The 19,883-nt window shown below is 35.6% G+C and overlaps 1 protein-coding gene across 1 annotated transcript in view; it reads left to right on the top strand.

The window, feature by feature from the left end:
* Positions 1-13,235, top strand: part of LOC106143671 (transcription factor SOX-21) — a 49,437-nt gene extending 36,202 nt beyond the window's left edge. Inside the window, exons 4-5 of the mRNA XM_013345805.2 lie at positions 2,022-2,164; positions 8,904-13,235. Coding sequence (XP_013201259.1) covers positions 2,022-2,164; positions 8,904-9,356 — 596 coding nt within the window. The 3' untranslated portion in view covers positions 9,357-13,235. The remainder of the gene's footprint in view (positions 1-2,021; positions 2,165-8,903) is intronic.
* The last annotated feature ends 6,648 nt before the right edge of the window (positions 13,236-19,883 follow it).

Here is a 19,883-nt window from a genome sequence, read left to right as displayed (position 1 = left end):
TATTTATGTCGATGGTTATGATAACCATACCCAGTATACCCAGTATTCCTTGGGTCCGATTATGAAATCGGACCCAAGGAATACTGGGTATCGCAATTATTGTACTTATAGGAGATGAAGAACATAGAATGACCGGTTCAAGATTTTTTTAAATCAAATATTCGTCACATATCATGTAAGTATACCGCGTATTTTAGTAATAACAAAATTATATTTTAATAATAAAATTTCCTACTTATCGCAAAATAATGCTTACTCAAAACAGATAAGCGATCACTTGCCCGCAACTCATCCTTCATTTCAATAAATTAATAAAACTCTTGAAAAATACGAAAAAAAACTCCCAAGTAAATTTCCATCGTTTTCACGCCAATACCAGACAGAGACGTTTGAACACCCACAAGAGATGACAGCGAATTTAATTATAAATATAATAAAAAAATCCGATCGTCCCTTTCATAAACCAAGCTTTTGCCATAGGAAAAGTAAATTACCAAGCGACATTCAACCTTAGCGCAACGCCAAAAGAATAACAGCATGGAAAATTCTTAATTTAAAACCCCGATCACAATTTTGTGGGCTTTTAATATATTGTAGACTCGATTGACGTCACCACTAAAGAGGGTATCTCATATATTTATTTATTTTTTCATTTAAATTCGAATTTCGAACGTTTCACGCGGAGACATGAAGTGTTCGATTTCGATTTGCACATAATGACAACACGAGAGCTAAGCGTATCATGACATCCTAATTTTGTCGGTTATTTTATTTATTTTATCGACGACAGATGATTAATCGAATTTGTAAGAGCAATTGACATTGCGAATTACGATTTAATTTTGTGTGATTGTCAAGATTTCCTAAATCAGTGTTTAATTTTCATTTCATACCAAAAGAGATAGACTACTTATCATCTTTTTCTCCCTTTTGGCTCTATAAGATAAGCAGACAGGAAATGCCAGATTTTAGTACTTCGCTTCTTTTGAGTCTTAATTTATTTCAAATAAACTTATTAATAAAAACTCGACGTCAAACAATATCAGATACCGCTACCAGAACATTCGTCCATACAAACAAAAGACCAACTTCACATCCGTACATCGATCTAACCCTAAACTAAGGTCTGTTTAATAAACACCTCTAAGGAACTGACCGTTAGTTAATAGCACTCGAGGGCCGCCGGATTATTCATGGCACAATGAAATAATTAATTGGTGCTCAAATCCGAGTTCCCGGCGCGCCATTATGAGAGTTGTTGTGCAGGACTGAATGGACCTCTGTCCATTACGAAGGCCACTTGCCGACTGAGGTGTGAATTACAGATTTGGAATTTAGAACGCTCGAACTATTTTGAATTTGGAACTTGTAAGGAGTTTAGCATAACAATCTAAGGTCGCAGTTTTAAGTCATTTTTTTTTCTATTACATAAGAGGTTAACTTTTTTACCATTTTAATTAAAATTATATGTCAAGAGGTAGACAAAATCTTTTCTTAACCCTGATCGAGGATATCGCAACTTAGAGAAAATCTACGGCCACCACGACCGTTAGCAAAAAAAAATTGCAATACACTTAAACTCTAGGCTGACTACACTACAATCTCACTTCACAACAAATGCCAATGATGACAATTTCTAACATTTCTTACCTAATATGTATGTCTATAGGTTATATATTAATTACGCTTTTAGACGTCTGTAGTAATTAATAATCAATTAATATAACTGTATTTTCTAGTTACTATTCAAATTTCATATAACTCAATAAATCTGAACAATGTATTCTCTTGTCCACATTTCTATTCTAAGTTTGGATAGTTGTGAAGAAAATGCTGCAGTGCAGTTTGCTACCGCTTCATCTGCGCTGACGCATTGGAAGCGGCAGTAAAAGCTTAGTTTTAAGTAATTCATTTGACGTCAACCAATGTTGTGAAACCAAAAGTTGATGACAATTATTAAGTGATGTTGAAGTGTCCCATAATAAAAATAATTTTTTTTTAATTTTACGTAATTTTACCAGGCATGGCCGGAGGCGGTATGGGTCAAGCGATGGGCGGTTACTACGGGGCAGCATACGGCCCGCTCGGAGCCAGCATGGCGGCGGCGGCGGCTGCGGCGGCGCAACAGAATGCCATCTCGGCAGCCTTGACTCCTAACCCTCAGGTTTGTTGAATATAGCTCATATATTTTTAATCTTTTGTCAATTTTTTGTCAATTTTTGTCAATTTTTGGTCAATTTTTATCAAGTTTTTGTCAATTTTTGACATTTTTACTTGTTAATTTTACTGAATAATAAAAAAATAATAATATGTATGTCTGTTAATTGTACTGATGAAGTCGACAATTTCAGAAAATAAGTTAAAGTATTTGCCTCGCTGGGAATCGAACCCCGAACCCAGATGGAGCGTATAAAATCACGTCCATATCCCTTGCGGGGCAGACAGAGCCAACAGTATCAAAAAGACTGATAGGCCACGGTCAGCTGCTTGGCTTAATGTTAGAATTGAAATTCAAATAGTGACAGGTTGCTAGCCCATCGCCTAAAAGAAAAATCCTTAGTTTATAAGCCTATGGGAAAGAGATGGAGTGGTCCTATTGTTTTTTCTGTTAGTGCCGGGAACCACACGGCACGGCGGCGTATAAAAACAAAGTAACTATTCCATCAAAATCATTCGGAAGTGACGTATCATCAAGGCGGGTCGAGACCGTGAAATGCAGAGCCGTGCAAGAAATGACGCCAATCTCAAAATTTAAGATATTTAACGCTCGTTAAGGCAAGAACATAATACGCGTATAATAAAGTAGGCACGCCTTTTTGCCTTATTTTTTGGGGAAAAAAAATAGCTATCTCATCTGTGGCAGAAAAAATTGGTTGTCTGTGCCTATATTATTTTAATGGAAAAATTAAAATTACAAAAAAGAATAGGACCACTCCATCTCTTTCCCATGGATGTCGTAAAAGGCGACTAAGGGATATGCTTATAGACTTAGGATTCCTCTTTTAGGCGATGGGCTAGCAACCTGTCACTATTTGAATCTCGGTTCTATCATTAAGCCAAATAGCTGAACGTGGCCATTCAGTCTTTTCAAGACTGTTGGCTCTGTCTACCCCGCAAGGGATATAGACGTGATCATATGTATGTATGTATGTATGTGGAAAAATTAATTTGAAGTAACCACTGAAATTACTAATAGACGAACGTACTCTTGATCAAATCGGTTCTAGCAAAAGTTCTGGTCAGGAGTATCCGAAACGAAAGAAGTATGCAGGGATCGTGACAAGTGGAAAGATGTGGTCTCTGCCTACCCCTCCGGGAAAGAGGCGTGATATATGTATGTATATATGAATTTGTGTGTAACCACTGAAATTATTTAAGTCATTCATTCAATAATTTTTTTAAGGCATTTAATCTAAGTTTTTTGTTTGTTAATATTTTTTTTAAATTTCTTCTTACAAAGCGATGAAACATTAGACCACACAGGCGATACTTATCTTAGTTAATACAGTTCATTCATTCATTCATTTATATAGTCATGTCTATATCACTTGCGAGGTAGACAGAGCTAAGTCTTGAAGAGACTGATAGGCCATGTTCAGCTGTTTGGCTTTATTATAGAATTGAGAATCAAATAGTGACAGGCCGCTAGCCCATCGCCTTAAATAAGAATCCCAAGTTTATAAGCATATCCTTTAGTCGCCTCTTACGACATCCATGGGAAATGTGATAGAGTAGGAGTTCTTTTTTATATTGGTAAATGTAGAAGACCGTAAATACCTCTAGGATAAAGTGGAAATACTCGTATCTAATAAAGTAAAAAAGATTCCCTTAAAAGTAATAATGTTTCTTTTATAACTATGTAGGTACTATTTTCTTGATACTGTGTAAATTTCTATGCAATAAAGATAATACAAACAAACAAACAAAAAAGATTTATACATTCAAATCACGATCATTCTAATATTTGTCACCCACGATCCTCATTTACACCGACAGATGGTGTAATCCATTAGCGCGTCGCGACGTCCCGCCCCGCTAATTGTATTGTGAAGCAAACATTATGTTGTTATTTGTTACGGTGTAATTTACCTCATTATTACAACTACATAATTGATTGATATCGAATTTATTATAAACATTATTTTATTACATCATCTACCTATACTAATACTATAAAGCTGAAGAGTTTGTTTGTTTGTTTGTACGAGCTAATCTCAAGAACTACTTTCGTTTATATAGGTTCGAATTGAAATTTGTTTTTGCGTTGAATAGACCATTTACCGAGGAAGGCTTTAGACTATATAATATCACGCTGCAACTATAAGGAGCAAAGAAATACCTACCTAATAGAAAAAGTGAAAAACAAAGCGGGGAAAATTATTCATGCCAAAAACAACTATTCACCGCGGACGAAGTCGCAGGCACAGCTAGTATAGATAATAAATCTCGTTATAAAAGTATTTATAGGAATTTCTGATATTTTGAAATCTTTTTTTAATCTACGTACGTATGACTGGTGCCGGGAACCACACGACACAGTGTAGTTCCCGGCACCAGTACAAAAAAGAATAGGACCACTCCATCTCTTTCCTATGGATGTCGTAAAAAGCGACTAAGGGATAGGCTCACAAACTTGGGATTCTATTTTTAGGCGATGGGCTAGCAACCTGTCACTATTTGAATCTCAATCATTAAGCCAAATAGCTGAACGTGGCCATTCAGTCTCTTCAAGACTGTTGGCTCTGTCTACCCCGCAAGGGATATAGACGTGACCATATGTATATATGTATTTATGTAGCAATAGGATGCTTATCTAGTAGAAAAACACTATTGTATTGTTTTTTATTTTGATATCAACTTTGCAATGCGACCTCACGCCAACCCATCTTCAAAAGTCCTCTCCAAACAGTCGTTACCATTATTTATTCAATAATTTAATTACGACCAACACTAATCCTCCCCCGGGAATGAACGGGGAACTGCCCCGGGACTGAACGGGGAACTGGCCCGGGACGAGGGGAGAGTAATTGTCCGAAATCAAGTGTTTAGATTCTCGGATTTTGTTTGCTTTGGGTAATTGAAATATCAAATAAATAAATTGTACTAGTTTTAAAGTTTATTGGAACGATCAGAAATTGTTTTATATTACGTGTGCCGTGTGGTTCCCGAGACTTTATGTAGAATAGAACCACTACATTTCTTTTCTATGGATGTCGTAAAAGGCGACTCGGGGATAGGCTATAAACTTAAGATTCTTCTTGCAGGCGACGGGCTAACAACCTGTCACTATTTGAAACCCAATTCCATCATAAAGCCATACAGCTGAACGTAGCCTTTCAAAGAATCCCAAGTTCGTAAGCATATCCCTTAATCGCCTTTTACGACATCCATGGGAAAGAGATGGTCCTATTCTTTTTTGTATTGGTGTCGGGAACCACACAGCACATCCGGTATATCATAACATACATACATCTCGATTGAATTGATCAATCGGAGACAATCGAACATTACAATCGTCACTTCGAAAATTCTTAATTAAGGAAAATCTGCCCCTCCTGCAATCGATCAAGTCCATTGTGCTAGGTTAATAGACAGGGTAGGGTTGTCGACATAGGCTAGTTTTGGACATACATACATATGGTATCGTCTATACGCCTTGCGGGGTAGACAGAGCCGGCAGTCTTTAAAAAAGTGAAAGACCACGTTCAGCTGTATGGCTAAAGAATATAATCATTCGATGTCTTTACCATTGATCTCCTAAAAGGCGACTAAGGCATAGGCTTATAAACCTGTCACTATTTGCATCTCAATTCTATCTTAAAACTAAATAGCTTACCGTGGCCCATCAATCTTTTCAAGACAACTGGCTCTGTCTACCCCGCAAGGGATATAGACATGACTATATGTAGATAGATAGATAGATAAAACTCTCTTTATTGCACCATAAGAGTAAAACATACAAAACAGCACAAAGCAGATATAGATGGTACAAAGGCGGACTTATCGCTAAAGCAATCTCTTCCAGTCAACCTTTGGGTGGAAAGAAACCAAACAGGATATGTATGTGTGTACTACGTTATAAAATTGAGCCTTGCGGTTGGACATTCGGATATTTTTATAGAGGTGAGACAACAGGCCTATTAATTTGAATACTAACCGATGCTCTTACGGTAAGGGAAAAACATCGTGTGGAAACCTGCACATTCAGGCTACTGGATGTATAACCACGATCTATCCAATACGGGTCAGATTTAACTGCAAAGGTCGTAGTCTAGAGTACAGACTGATGAGATGAAGTTGCAACCGAAACTAAAGCCAGAAGCAATAAGAGGTAACTAAAAAATATACGTATTCGTGATGCGTAGTATCTACTTAAATAAAATAGATTTTGTTCACGTCACGCCAACCCTGCACCGAAAAAAAATCGAATGAGTCTCATTTTTTTCGATTAACGTATCGAATCGCTCCCTAAATGTACGAAACAATATAATCAGCTACCATTCAGTGGCCATATTAACACGTACGTAAGGTGGTATAAAATCACCTTATATTAAAAAAGGTGATTTAGCATTTTTTCAGTAACGCGCGGCTAACGAACCATTGTAGTTCCGATATTCGATTATTGTGGGCCCGATTTTCGATTGTCGATATCGATATCCACGGTTGCTTACATCATTAGTGATGCGGTAGTAGGTAATATACCATGAAATCACATAGATGCGTTGCATATTTGCTAATAGATTTCCTTCGCTCTGTTAAAAATATTTCGCGCCATATTGGAAGGTTAATTTCATTTTGTAATTGGTCACGCCATGAAATTTAATATATCCAAAATTAAAACGACGAAAATTGTTTCTTTCTCTTCATTTTTATACTTTACCATATTTTTGAATTATGAGCCTTCTATGAGAAACCTAGAACGTGCCCTGGCCGGGATTAGAACTCGGGTTGTTCGGTGTCCCAGACAAGCGCACTACCGCCGCTGCGCCACAGAGGCCGTTTTATGGCTATTCTTAATTATTTGTTTGAAAAAGATTAGTTTAATGACACCTTATTCATACATATAGACACATCAATATCCCTTAGTCAACTGTCTTGCAAAGAAGAAAAGGCCACGTTCAGCTATACCTATAGCTCAATGATGGAATTGTTCCATATTATTTTAAAATTGCGATGCCCATCATGATTCATATTGTACTTATTTATAAGCAGTAACTGTAATTCAACGGATGTAATATTTTGAATTTGAATTGAGATTGAAATAATGACAGGTTGCTAGCCCATCACCTACAAGAAGAATCCTAAGTTAACTTGCCTATCCCTTAGATCGCCTCTGACCCAATTGAGCGATCCTATTCCATAGTGCCGGGTACCACACGGCACCCAAATTCACCCAAAAATGAGTCACACCCTTAACAAATACAAAAACTATCACGCTACACGGAGACTGAATACTGTATACTTAAATAGCCGTACAAAAACATTTTTATTACAATTCAAACTTACGTTACTTCAAAAACACATTGACCAAAACTTCCCACACTACACGACAAAACTCGAAACATCTTCAAAGACAATTTCAATATGACTTAAAGGTTTTTCTGGTCCATAACTTAGGCGCAATAAAGTACACGGGCGGGCAATAAACCGTATAGTTGATGTTGCGTCGGCGACCTAATCCTGATTTGTCTGCTCGTATGTTACGCCTAACTGTCTGAACTACACACGGCCGGTAAGGACGCCGAGCAACAAAAAAGTTTACATTTATTTTTGTTGCTCTCTTTAGTGGTGTTAAATAAATTTTGTTTATGTCTATCATTTAAATAGTAGGACGCTTTATGTTTTCAACGTTTATGATAAAAAATATTTCATGTAGGTAGACTTTTTCAACTTTTTCCATATTTTGAAGAACCGAGATAATTAACTTTTTGTTATTTTATATTTGTTATGTGCAATAGCAATTTGAAAAGATGGGAGAAATCACTATTTTAAGACCTGAAATCAAATTTTCAATTAATATCTATTTTTGTTTGAGTGACAAATTACATATTTAAAAAAAAACCTGATACATTTTAGCCGAACATAAATTCAATGTGTATCAATATTCATTCGCCAATAATATTTTCCTCACAAAATGGTAGGGCTTCATTAAAAACTTCGAATTCAATGCATTAATGGCCCTTTATCCACTTGATTTGTACATTCGACTACATAACACTACGTTATGTGTATTTTATATAGCACTTCGTACTTTATTACAATGGGATTAAAGATATAATTCAAAGTTACGTCCGTGCCACGCATTGATATGAAAAATTTAATTGTCATTGGTTCTGTGAATTATTATTTGTCAAAGTCAAGTACGGAAAGCCAGTTTATAAATTTACTTTTACCACGTCCCGACATTATTGATAAATTATTCTGTATCGTATATAGGTACCATTTCAAAATATTTATTTATGTCTCTGTATATTACAAAATTCTATTTTTAACTTTGATATATGTGCTTTATGAGATTCAAAAAAGAATTAGTTTGTTGACAATGCAATACATTTTTATGTTAACTTCACAAAAGATTATTCTGTGATAATTTATGACACATACTAAATAGACAACAGATTTGTCAATTTTTTATTACCTTATGTTATTTATAGCTGCTAAAATTATCGATTTCTCATACGAGTAGTATATCTTGACAGAAAATAATATTACGAATACTATAGTTTCTGTCTTACGAGTACACTTTTTAACGATGAGGTAGCTGTTAGTTACAATACAATGAAGAACAACCTGTTTGTTCTATCTGACCATCTAACTGAAACCTTTAAGCTTAATCTCTGTCGGCTCCTTAAAAAATAAAGACGTGTTTACTGACAATCTAACAATATAAACTTTGTTCCCAGGTCGCGTCATCAATGGACATGTCGAAATACTCCATCGAGGCTGAGAAATACAGGAGTTACGGCATGTATCCCGACCCCTCGCGAGGCTACCTGGACTCGGCTGCGTTGTCCAAAGCCTACATGTATATGGACCAGCAGCAACAGCGGTCATATCCCATGGACATCAGTAAAATGTACTCTGAAGCGTCGGCGGCGGCCATGGCAGGTCTCAGCTCAGCTGTGACTTCAGCGCCGTCCAGTTTGTCCCCACGCTCGCCTACTGACTCCCCTGACGTCACAGGCAAGCCGCAAGAGCGACCAGAAGGCAGCTCCTCCTCCGGGTCTAACCCTTCCCCGCCCCTTCCCTACTATCAAGGCTCCTCGAGCCTTCTAATGCCCCAATACCCTGGTCAGTACACGCAGGGAACCCAAAGCGGTTCGGAGTTCAGGAGGCCATTGACTGTTATATTCTGACCTGATGCTTAGTTTGCTTGTTAATTGTTTTTTTTTTTTTTTGTGTACCTACGATAGAATGAGTTTGTTGCAATTTTGGTTGTTATAGCTAAGAGCCTGATTCAATTATCAATGATAAATACAAATAGTATTTTTGGTGAGTCCATTATTATTAACTGACCTGGCTGACTCGATTGGTTTATGTGTAAATGAAAGAATTTGTTTGTAAATACTTATCTTTATGCCACCACTCCTCATTCTGAAATTTTATAAATAACGTTTGACATATGTCAATGTTTTTGGATTATTTCTCTTCCTCTTAGCTAGAGTCATCTTCTCAACGAAATGAGTTTAGGATACTAAAAGCAGGTTCTGACCTGTTTAAAAGTGGGCCCGCATCAAGTTGTACGAGTAATACAAGAAACTCTTCAAACACGTCACATTGATTCTGAATTATTTCGGATGTGCTCGGGTCTTACATATTTTATTTTTGGTGATTCTTCGTTGGTACTTATCTTAACGATTATTACCAGAAATACAATAATTACTTCTAATAGAAATAGTAGGTACCGTTCCATTTTGTACAAGAATGCCCGTTTTGTTGGCGTAAGTACCTTACTATAAACCAAGGAGTAACTAAGGTAATACGTTTTTTATATTGATCGAAGTGTAAACTTCATCTTACCCCAAGCAAACTGTCTTATACACCCATACCATACCATCTAAGAATTGATGGTCCGTTATCTGAACACACACAGGGTCCTAGCTATAGTTACCAAAAGTACAGCACAGCTATATCTTGAAATATAAATGTTATTTGTCACTGACATTGAAATTAAAAAAAAAAATTGTGTCATTCCGAAATGTCAATGTCAGACTCATCTCATCTTGGTCTTGTTGTTTAAATTCAGTTGATAATTAAGTTATGTTCTTGTATTGTATATAACGACTTTTAATATTTTTCGTGATTTTCCAAAGTTCCTTTTCAGTTTTCTTTAGTAGTTTAAGTCGTTTAATTAGTCGTGGACATTTCCCTTGTCTGAAGAATGTAGATATTTGAAATACTTATTATAAATTCTATAAATATAATAATATTAAAATTACTGAGAAATATGACTTTTTGTTGACATCACATTTTGACTATAACACCTTTAGAAAATACCCAATAAATTATTAAATCGTTTTGAACAACTTTTTAGCTTAACGCATATTTTTTATTTAATAAAAAACATTTATTTATTTAATAAAAAATATTCACACAATAAAATAATTGTATTTCTCAGTAATTTTACATATTCGGAGATGTCCAAATTAAATATACAACGAGAGTTTTTATAGGTGAACTGTAAATAATTTATTATTAGTGTTAGGTAATTATTAACTGAAGCTGTGCTTCAAAATTTATAAAAATAAATATCATAATAGTGTAATATTTAATTTTTATTGTAATCGCTGGACAGCAAAAATAATTTATTCAAAATAAATTTTCATCTCGTTTTACCTACATTTTGTTCCATTAAAAATATTTGTATTTACATTCTTTTTAACACAATTCAAAGTAAGCAGAAAAAGTGTAGAGAGAGTATTTTTTTGGGAAAATCTATATTGCAACATAACTAATATTAAAAATGCGAAAGTGAGTTTTTTTGTTTCTTTGTTTATAACATCTTCACGGGCTATCTACTGAATTAATCTTCTTGAAAAATCACATGTTAATGTATAGAATTAGCAGGAGAAGGACATAGGGGGGTAACTTTCAACCCGGTAAAAACTATAGTTCCCGTGGGGATTTGCAAAAACCTGTATTCTTTTGTATGTGGCGCTAAATTTTTCGCTTTTTGTGGGTGGCGTTTTTCGTAGTTTTTTTTTTTTGTTGTAGATGGAGTTAAATTAGAAGGCGCTCGTAGGTATTTATATAAATTCTTCTGTTAACGAGTGACTGACTGACAGAAAAAGCACAGCCCAAGGCAAACCACCAGCCCAGAACTTTAATGTTTGTCATGACATTATGTGCACCAAGAGAGGGTTTCCCAAATTTCCCGCGGGAACTGCGATGAATGGGATTTTTCGTAAAACTTAGCTTAAAGTATGCAACAAAGCGGTATACTTATAGGTTGTTTATTAATTATTAAAAATACGATTTTCTTTAATGAAGCTAGTTATTACAGTCAAGGTTCTTCTTGAAGGCGACGGGCTAGCAACCTGTCACTATTTGAATCTCAATTCCATATTAATCTGTACAGCTGAACGTGGCCTTTCTGTCTTTTCAAGACTGTTGGCTCTGTCTACCCCGCAAGGTTCATACATATACGTTATTATAGGTATGTATGTTTTCCATCATAAAGTCATACAATTGAACGTGGCCTAGCTTTCAGTATATTCAAGACTGTTGGCTCTGTCAACCTCGCAAGGGACAGAGACATGACTTGTATTTTAATTAATATCCAAGTAGCATTTTGCGCCCGGTCTAAACTGAAACTGGACCTTAAAGCCTTTTAGGCTTTTACGCCATAAAATGCATTTATTTTGTTGCCATATTCATAATTTGACCCGTTTTGATTTTAACATTGATTACTTTATTGTTTTACCAATCTAGATCTGTTTCTTAGAATAAATGTTTAAATATTTTTTTGTAAATATGTTAAATCATTTTGAACATGCGTTAGGTACTCTGTTTTCATAAAAAGATACTTCATTTTCTTCTCATTATTTGTAAGTCTCATACATTATTTATTGTAGTCCAATTAAGTAGATATTGTACATAGATTAACGTTTAAGACCAGTGTAAACAGTAAGTAGCTGATAATATATTTGTTAGTCTGTAAATACAACATAGATGTGTGAATGTTTAGATGGAACGTTATTGCTCGCTCCGCTCCAAAGAGGTCAGTGTGAAAATTGTACGGATGGGCCCATGACCTGTGTTATTTGTGATCATTTTCATGTCTATAAAACAAGTAATTTAATGTTATCAGGTTAGAGGTCATTCACATGGGCTCTTACTAAGTTACATCTACTTATTTGAATAAAACCAATCCGTGCATCATGTTTTGGTACTTTTACATATTATTTTTTTCCTATATAATGACCGGAAAACATTAATATTGAATTATATCGGAGAATATTAATATTAAATTATATCATCATCACTACGTATTACAAGGTCCTCTTATTTTCTTTGTCTTTATGTATGCGCCAATCTCGGAAAGATGTAGACGGATTTTGTTCCAGTTTGAAATGTTGAAAGGGATTTCCGAGAAAATTTATATCTAAGTCATTTCTACCCATGTAAAGCCGCTAAGCTAGTTATTTAAAAAAAGTTTTGCCAATTATGGATAGTGGGCTTATCCCTGCAATTTCACTCTTATCCTCTACTAAATGGGGTTCAAAATATCCTGTATTTTATCAGCTACATACTACACGATTCTAAGGGTACTTACGTATAATACATTGACGTTAACAAGGTATACGTCTAATCTTTTCTCTTCAGGCTTTAGTCCTGGTTACATCCTTATCATTTTGGAGACGATCCTGGGATTAGCCTTTGACCATGGATCCTGGACTGGATGAGTCAGGTTTTTACACGAAGCGACTCCCATCTGACCTCCGCAACCTTTGCAGGTAAACCTAACCACATTTTACACAAGTGACACATTTTCCTGAATGTGCATAATTCCTCACGATGTTTTTCCTCACCGTCTCTCTCTTTCTATCTCTGAGGATAACCGAAAAGATAAAAGAAGAGAGAAGAAGACGCATGCCTTGTCAACGTGTGTGAATAGCCCCGTTATATTAACTAAGATAATTATATATGAGAATTCTTGTACAGTGGAGTCGAAGTAATGAGACTTAGAGGTTTAATTGAAGAATATATGCCTAATTAAAAACTATTAAAATCGACTATGTAATTTTATTTATGTTGCCCACCACAATTTATAAATTAAAAGAAGTTTATCTCAATGACATTTTTTAAACCTATCGACCGATAGCTAAAACAGAATGATCTTACCCAATTAATTATAACCCTCAGTTACATGGCTTATGATGGTCTAACTTCCATAGTTATTTTATTTGTTATAAAAATATACTTACCTACTACACATCTTTGCAGTTGCAGCAGATACCTTCAAATTTAAGGTAGGCTTTAAGTGCACGTGTTCTTAACATCGACCGACAGACATAATGAAACTAAACCGATTCTGTTTTTCTTACGAATGCCTGAAAGTATTTAAAAACTGTTTAACCCTATTGAGTTGGATATTATCTCGATAACACTAAAAAAATGAGAATTTTGTCAAAAAAACAATTATCAACAAATGAAGGTGCAAAGCTAAAGTTTGGTATGAATAATATTATTACCACAAATTGAGAATTACCCGAAAAAATGGGTAAATAATATCTATTGTTTTTATATTAAATATAAAACTTTCACTTAAACAAAGTGTTGTATGAAATTATAATTTTTACAAAAACACTTAAAAAATGTAACTGAAAATGATATATTATATCAATAACATTTAACCCTCAGCGCCGCACTCGTGACGAATGAAATAATAACTCATTAAAAATAAACAAAATCTGCCATTATCACTCATTCCGCTTTTTAAATTCGTTAAAATAATAAATACCTCTCAATTATTGACTCGGCAAAAATACAATTGCACACTATAACTGCCTTAAAAATTCACGCATAGAGTCTAAAATTGTTTGAAATACTAATAAAAAATGCGTTGTGTGTATTTATCAATTTTCAACGCTTCAATTCTCCCCTATGTTTTTTAATAAAATATGCTTAGTTGATAGATATCATTGCTGGGGTAGTGATTTGGCACAAAATAAACAACGGGCGTCTTTTGTGACGTAAAATACACTGGAATAACATAAACAAACCTGGTAATGGGAAGAAAATATACAGGCTGATTCAGAAAATTAATCCGCAATTCAGTTTTAAGTGACAATAGTGGTTGGTTACACAGAATAGTGAGAAATGTGAACATAGAATTATAACACAGAATAGTGAGAAATGAGAACACAGAATTATTACACAAAATAGTGCGAAATGTGAACACAGGATTATTACACAAAATAGTGAGAAATGTTAACACAGAATAGTGAGAAATTTTGTATAAGTATGACACGTATTTGCAACAAGTTTTTTTTTAAACTCTTATCAATAAATTTATTAAAAAAAAAGCATTCTTAAAGAGAGTTAAAGTTACCATAAAAAATACATTTAGGTATATAAAAAATACTCCCACAATAAACACCCCAACTTGTTTTAATGACAAAAGCAGACCTTGCTGTGTCAGTGTTTACTCTCAAAACAGTCTGAGACTAATAAATACACCGGACACCGAGTGTCTGACACTCGGAAATTCTGCCAGGGGACTGATTACCGTTTGTGTGGTGGCTAATAAAAATATTGTGTAAAATGAATCCACTTTTTGAACGTGTTATAACACTATTCTAGTCACAGACCACATACAATAATATAAATCGCTCATACAGATTTCTTTTTAAATAATCATGGATCAACTTGACCCACAGTGGACGTGGACGTGGCCTTCGAGACTTTTAGCTCTGTCTACCCCGTAAGGAAATAAGATGGTATTTATGTACGTATGACTGATCGACTTATAAGTACCTACAATGCTTTCTGGAGAAGAGCTCATGGTGAAGATGCTGGTTTTCACACGAAGCGACTCCCGTCTCAGCTCCGTAACTGTCACCTTTGCATCATGACATACATACATACCTACATATAATCACGGCTTTATCCCTTGCGGGGAAGACAGAGCCAACAGTCTTGAAAAGACTGATAGGCCATGTTCAGCTGTTTGGCTTTATGATGGAATTGAGATTCAAATAGTGACAGGTTGCTAGCCCATCGCCTAAAAAAGAATCCCAAATTTGTAAGCCTATCCCTTAGTTGCCTTTTACGACATCCATGGGAACGAGATGGAGTGGTCCTATTCTTTTTTTTATTGGTGCCGGGAATCACACGGGGCGATGGGCTAGCAACCTATTAAGTACTACTTATTTGAATTTTAATCCATTATTATTCCATATCCTTTCAGTCTTTTTCAGTCTTGGTTCTTTGTTTCCCGTAAGAAAGACGTGATTACATGTAGGTAGGTATATTTATCTGTTTATGAATTCATACATACATACATACCTAAATATAGTAGTCATGAATTCATGCATGTTCAAATACTACAGAAATCTTTAATATCATTTTAAAATAAAATTCCGCTTTGCAAATACGTTATGTGAAAACCTTAGCGTATAGTCTTTTGAAAGGCTCTTATGTAGTTTCTATAGAATAATCAGGACTAGACAGCTTCTCCTACCAAAGATGCTTTATTTGACAATCAACCATTACCTTCTTTTGACGTCAGGGGTATCATTTCTACCTTCAGCGTTAAAGCAGTAGTCAACGTATCAAGTTTGTTAGTTGAAGTTCACACAGAGCGAGTTACTTGCGACTTGCTTTAGCGCGTATTACACTAAACTCAAATTATGAGTTATGTTTTTATTTATTTATTTAAAAACATTATTGTATAAAAAGATTGTCCGAAAGGTGGACTTATTGCCGTTTGACATCTCTATCTGTTTACGAGCTGACCAAACGGAAAAACTTTAAATGGGTGGTGAGATATAGTGCGCATGCATAAAATATGTAAATTCATACAAGATACATAAAATACGTATATAAATAATATAAATGCATACATAAAATAACAAATTAAGATGATTTAGTGCGGATCTACTTAAGGGAAAACCCATTTATACAGCATGTTTGAATGCCGAGCGGCTAAGAGCTGAACTGAAATATGAAATAATATTATGATGAAAACTGAAATATGAGAAAAAAATATTTTTTCATATACATTACTGGGTGAAAGTCAACGGCTCAGTCACAAAAATAAACTATAATGATAAAAAAATCACAGTAAAGTACCATAGACTTGGCATGACTTTGTCAGGATTTCATAGACTTTTTAGACATAAACAGCTCGAGTAGCGAGACTTGGCTAGTTTTTTACAGAATGATTTTGGTGGGATTTAATTTATTTTTTATTTGTTATTATCTTGGGAATCCTCTTGTAGCCGATGGGCTAGCAATCTGTCACTATTTAAATCTCAATTCCATCATCATTATTAAGTCATACAACTGAACGTGGCCTGTCAATCTTTTTAAGACTTTTTGCTCTGTCTTCCACGCAAGAGATATAGACGTATATACATATGTATATAGATATACTAGCTATGCCCGCGACTTCGTCCGCGTGGAATAGTTATTTTGGGCATCATTGAAGTCCTCAAGGATGAATAATTTTCCCCCTTTTTTTCACATATTCCATTATTTCTTTGCTCCTTATAGTTGTAGCGTGATGTTATATAGCCAAAAGCCTTCCTCGATAAATCATCTATTTAACGCAAGAAGATTTTTCAGTCCGAACCAGTAGTTCCTGAGATTTGCGCGTTCAAACAAACAAACTTTTCAACTTTATAATATTAGTATACATGTATGTATTTCATTTATAAGCCTTTCCTATTGCCTTTAGAATTAAATAATCGACTACCACTCCTCACTAAACTCGCACAATGTGAACATTCAGTTAATAAGGCGGCCATTATGTTGTCATCGCTAACGAGCGAACAGAAGCCACCTCACAAAATAAGGTAACGCCGTGAAATGTTCTGTAATCTGACACAGTGTAATTTTTAACAGCTTGTTGTATGATCATACAGAATTTTTTACTATTATGTTGCTTGCTTTTTTCCCCGGAAGAAAACAATATATTTTGATACATAGTACATTACCGTGTGGTTCCCGGCACCAATAGAAAAAAGAATAGGACTTTTCCATCTCTTTCCTATGGATGTCGTAAACGGCGAAAAAAGGATTGGCTTATAAACTTGGGATTCTTCTTTTGGGCGATGGGCTAGCAACCTGTCACGATTTTAATCTCAATTCTATTGTTATTATTATCGCTTCGTGACGTCAACATATAATTTAAGTATATATTTACTACCGCTTCCAAAGCACAGGTGTAGAAGCAGCAACGGAACAAACTACACTGCAGCATTATCACCGGACGTCAATTTACAAACCGTACATCCTAAAGGGAGCAATTTAAATACGCAAAAAAAAATATGTCCACAAATTCTTCCATTGCTTAATTTTTCAACGACAAACTTTAGGTAAATGCTCAGAAACCCTTTTACAAATTCCTTACCACATGTTACCTAGATTACATTGTAAGTTCAAGGTAAAGGTCACAAACATTTGTTCAAAGCCCAAAAGAAACCTAAAAAATGCAAAGTTTATACGATTAAACGCTTGCCAAACACCTAACTTGAAATTTTTTATACATTAAATTACTTACCAACAAAAATGCCGTGTGGTTCCCGGCACCAATAAAAAAAAGAATAGGACCACTCCATCTCGTTCCCATGGATGTCGTAAAAGGCGACTAAGGGATAGGCTTATAAACTTGGGATTCTTCTTTTAGGCGATGGGCTAGCAACCCGTCACTATTTGAATCTCAATTCTATCATTAAGCCAAACAGCTGAACGAGGCCTATCAGTCTTTTCAAGACTGTTGGCTCTGTCTACCCCGTAAGGGATAAAGACGTGATCATATGTATGTATGTATGTATGTGTACCAACAAAAATGAGCGTCGGTTGTCGAAGGGTTTAAATGCGCAAGTAATGCCTGCGGACACAGGTTCAAATCCTTCCTCGGCCATGCGCCAATGACTATTCTCTGAGTGATATTAGGTTAAGTGTTAACCAATGCACTTACATACATACATATGGTCACGTCTATATCCCATACGGGGTAGACAGAGCCAACAGTCTTGAAAAGACTGAATGGCCATGTTCGGCTATTTGGCTTAATGATAGAATGAGATTCAAATAGTGACAGGTTGCTAACCCATCGCCTAAATAAGAGTCCCAATTTTGTTAGCCTATCCCTTAGTCGCCTTTTACGACATCCATGGGAAAGAGATGGAATGGTCCTATTCTTTTTTTGTATTGGTGCCGGGAAACGCGGCACTTACGGATAGAGAGAACGTGAGGAAACCTACACATTCAGGCGACTGAATGTGCAACCATCCAACATGAGTTAGAAATCATGAAATAGGAAGTCTTGGATCCTGGAAATTAGGCTTTCACACGAAGCAACTCCCCGTTACGACCTCCACAACTTAATCGGAATGTAATCATGATTACTTACACAACCAGTTGTCAGACTCTTCAGGTCTCCTTACGATGTTTTCACTCATAATTTTTTCCACTTATCAAAAACATACATACATGCATATAATTACGTCTATATCCCTTGCGGGCAAGACAGAGCCAACAGTCTTTAAAAACTGATAGGTCACGTTCAACTGTTTGGCTAAATGATAGAATTGAGATTCAAATAGTGACTTACCAAATCGTTGTGTTAATTAGTTAACACGTTATTAGAAAATTTTTAACCATATTTTTTTTAGTGATCTTATTGTATTTTTTATTTTATACACCCTCTAATCGCGACAGTTTGACACCCTACCTGTCAACTTTGCCAAAAATCTTCAATCTAAATATTTTCTCATGAATAACGCATGCGGCCGCTAAATTAGAATCGTTATCAACTGTCAAGATAGTCTCAACCGGCGTTTAAAGTTGACGACCTGTCAAAATGCCGATAAATGGCGCGTGGCGGCGCGTGCGTCGCGTACTTGCGGTCAAAGTTGACAGGTTGGGTGTCAAACTGTCCCGATTAGACTGTGGTCATTGTTTTTTTTTTTAAATATGAATAAAGAAATGCATTTTTTTTAGGAACGTTTTTTTATATATATCTTGACATTATAATTGAGCGTTGGTGGTCGAATCGGTAAGGTGCCCGGTTGAAATGCGTGTGGCGAAAAAAGGCACAGGTTCGAATCCCACCCCGGTCATGTAGGTAACTATGACTATTTTCGAAGTTATGTATATTAGTTTGATAACTAACCGATGCTCTTACTGTGAGGAAAAACATCGTGAGGAAACCTGTACATTCAGGCAACTGGACGTGTAACCTTAAGATCCAAGACGAGTGAGGTTCCTCTGCAAAGGTTGCGGAGGTCAGACGGGAGTCGCTTCGTGTAAAAACCTGACTCACCCAATCCAGGACATATGGTTAAGAGCTTATCCCAGGCTTATCACCAGAGTGGTGAGAATGCAACCGGTACTATAGTCAAGTTTTTTTAAAAATCGAGTCGAGTTTTTTTTTAAATCCAATGTACCTATATCAATTCAAGCGTTATAATTTTGTATGAAAATTGAACCGCGCGTCTCTTGAGATAATCAATCAAACAAAATTCATGTTGGACCAAGCCTAAGACATACACATGACCCTCCCTTTTTCCACTGTCGGGCATAACAATGGAAGAAAACTCAAAAAAACCTTCCCTAAGAACAATATTCGCCGTCAATAACTCCAGAAATCCGTCTCATAATCAATATTGAAGAGGGGTAATCTTAAAGAGGGTTTAAAATCCTCCAGGGGT

This window comes from Amyelois transitella, chromosome 2 (genome assembly GCF_032362555.1).
Source record: "Amyelois transitella isolate CPQ chromosome 2, ilAmyTran1.1, whole genome shotgun sequence".
Classification (NCBI taxonomy): domain Eukaryota; kingdom Metazoa; phylum Arthropoda; class Insecta; order Lepidoptera; family Pyralidae; genus Amyelois; species Amyelois transitella.
Note: the sequence above shows the minus strand (reverse complement) of the source record. Positions and strands in the feature narration are given on the sequence as shown.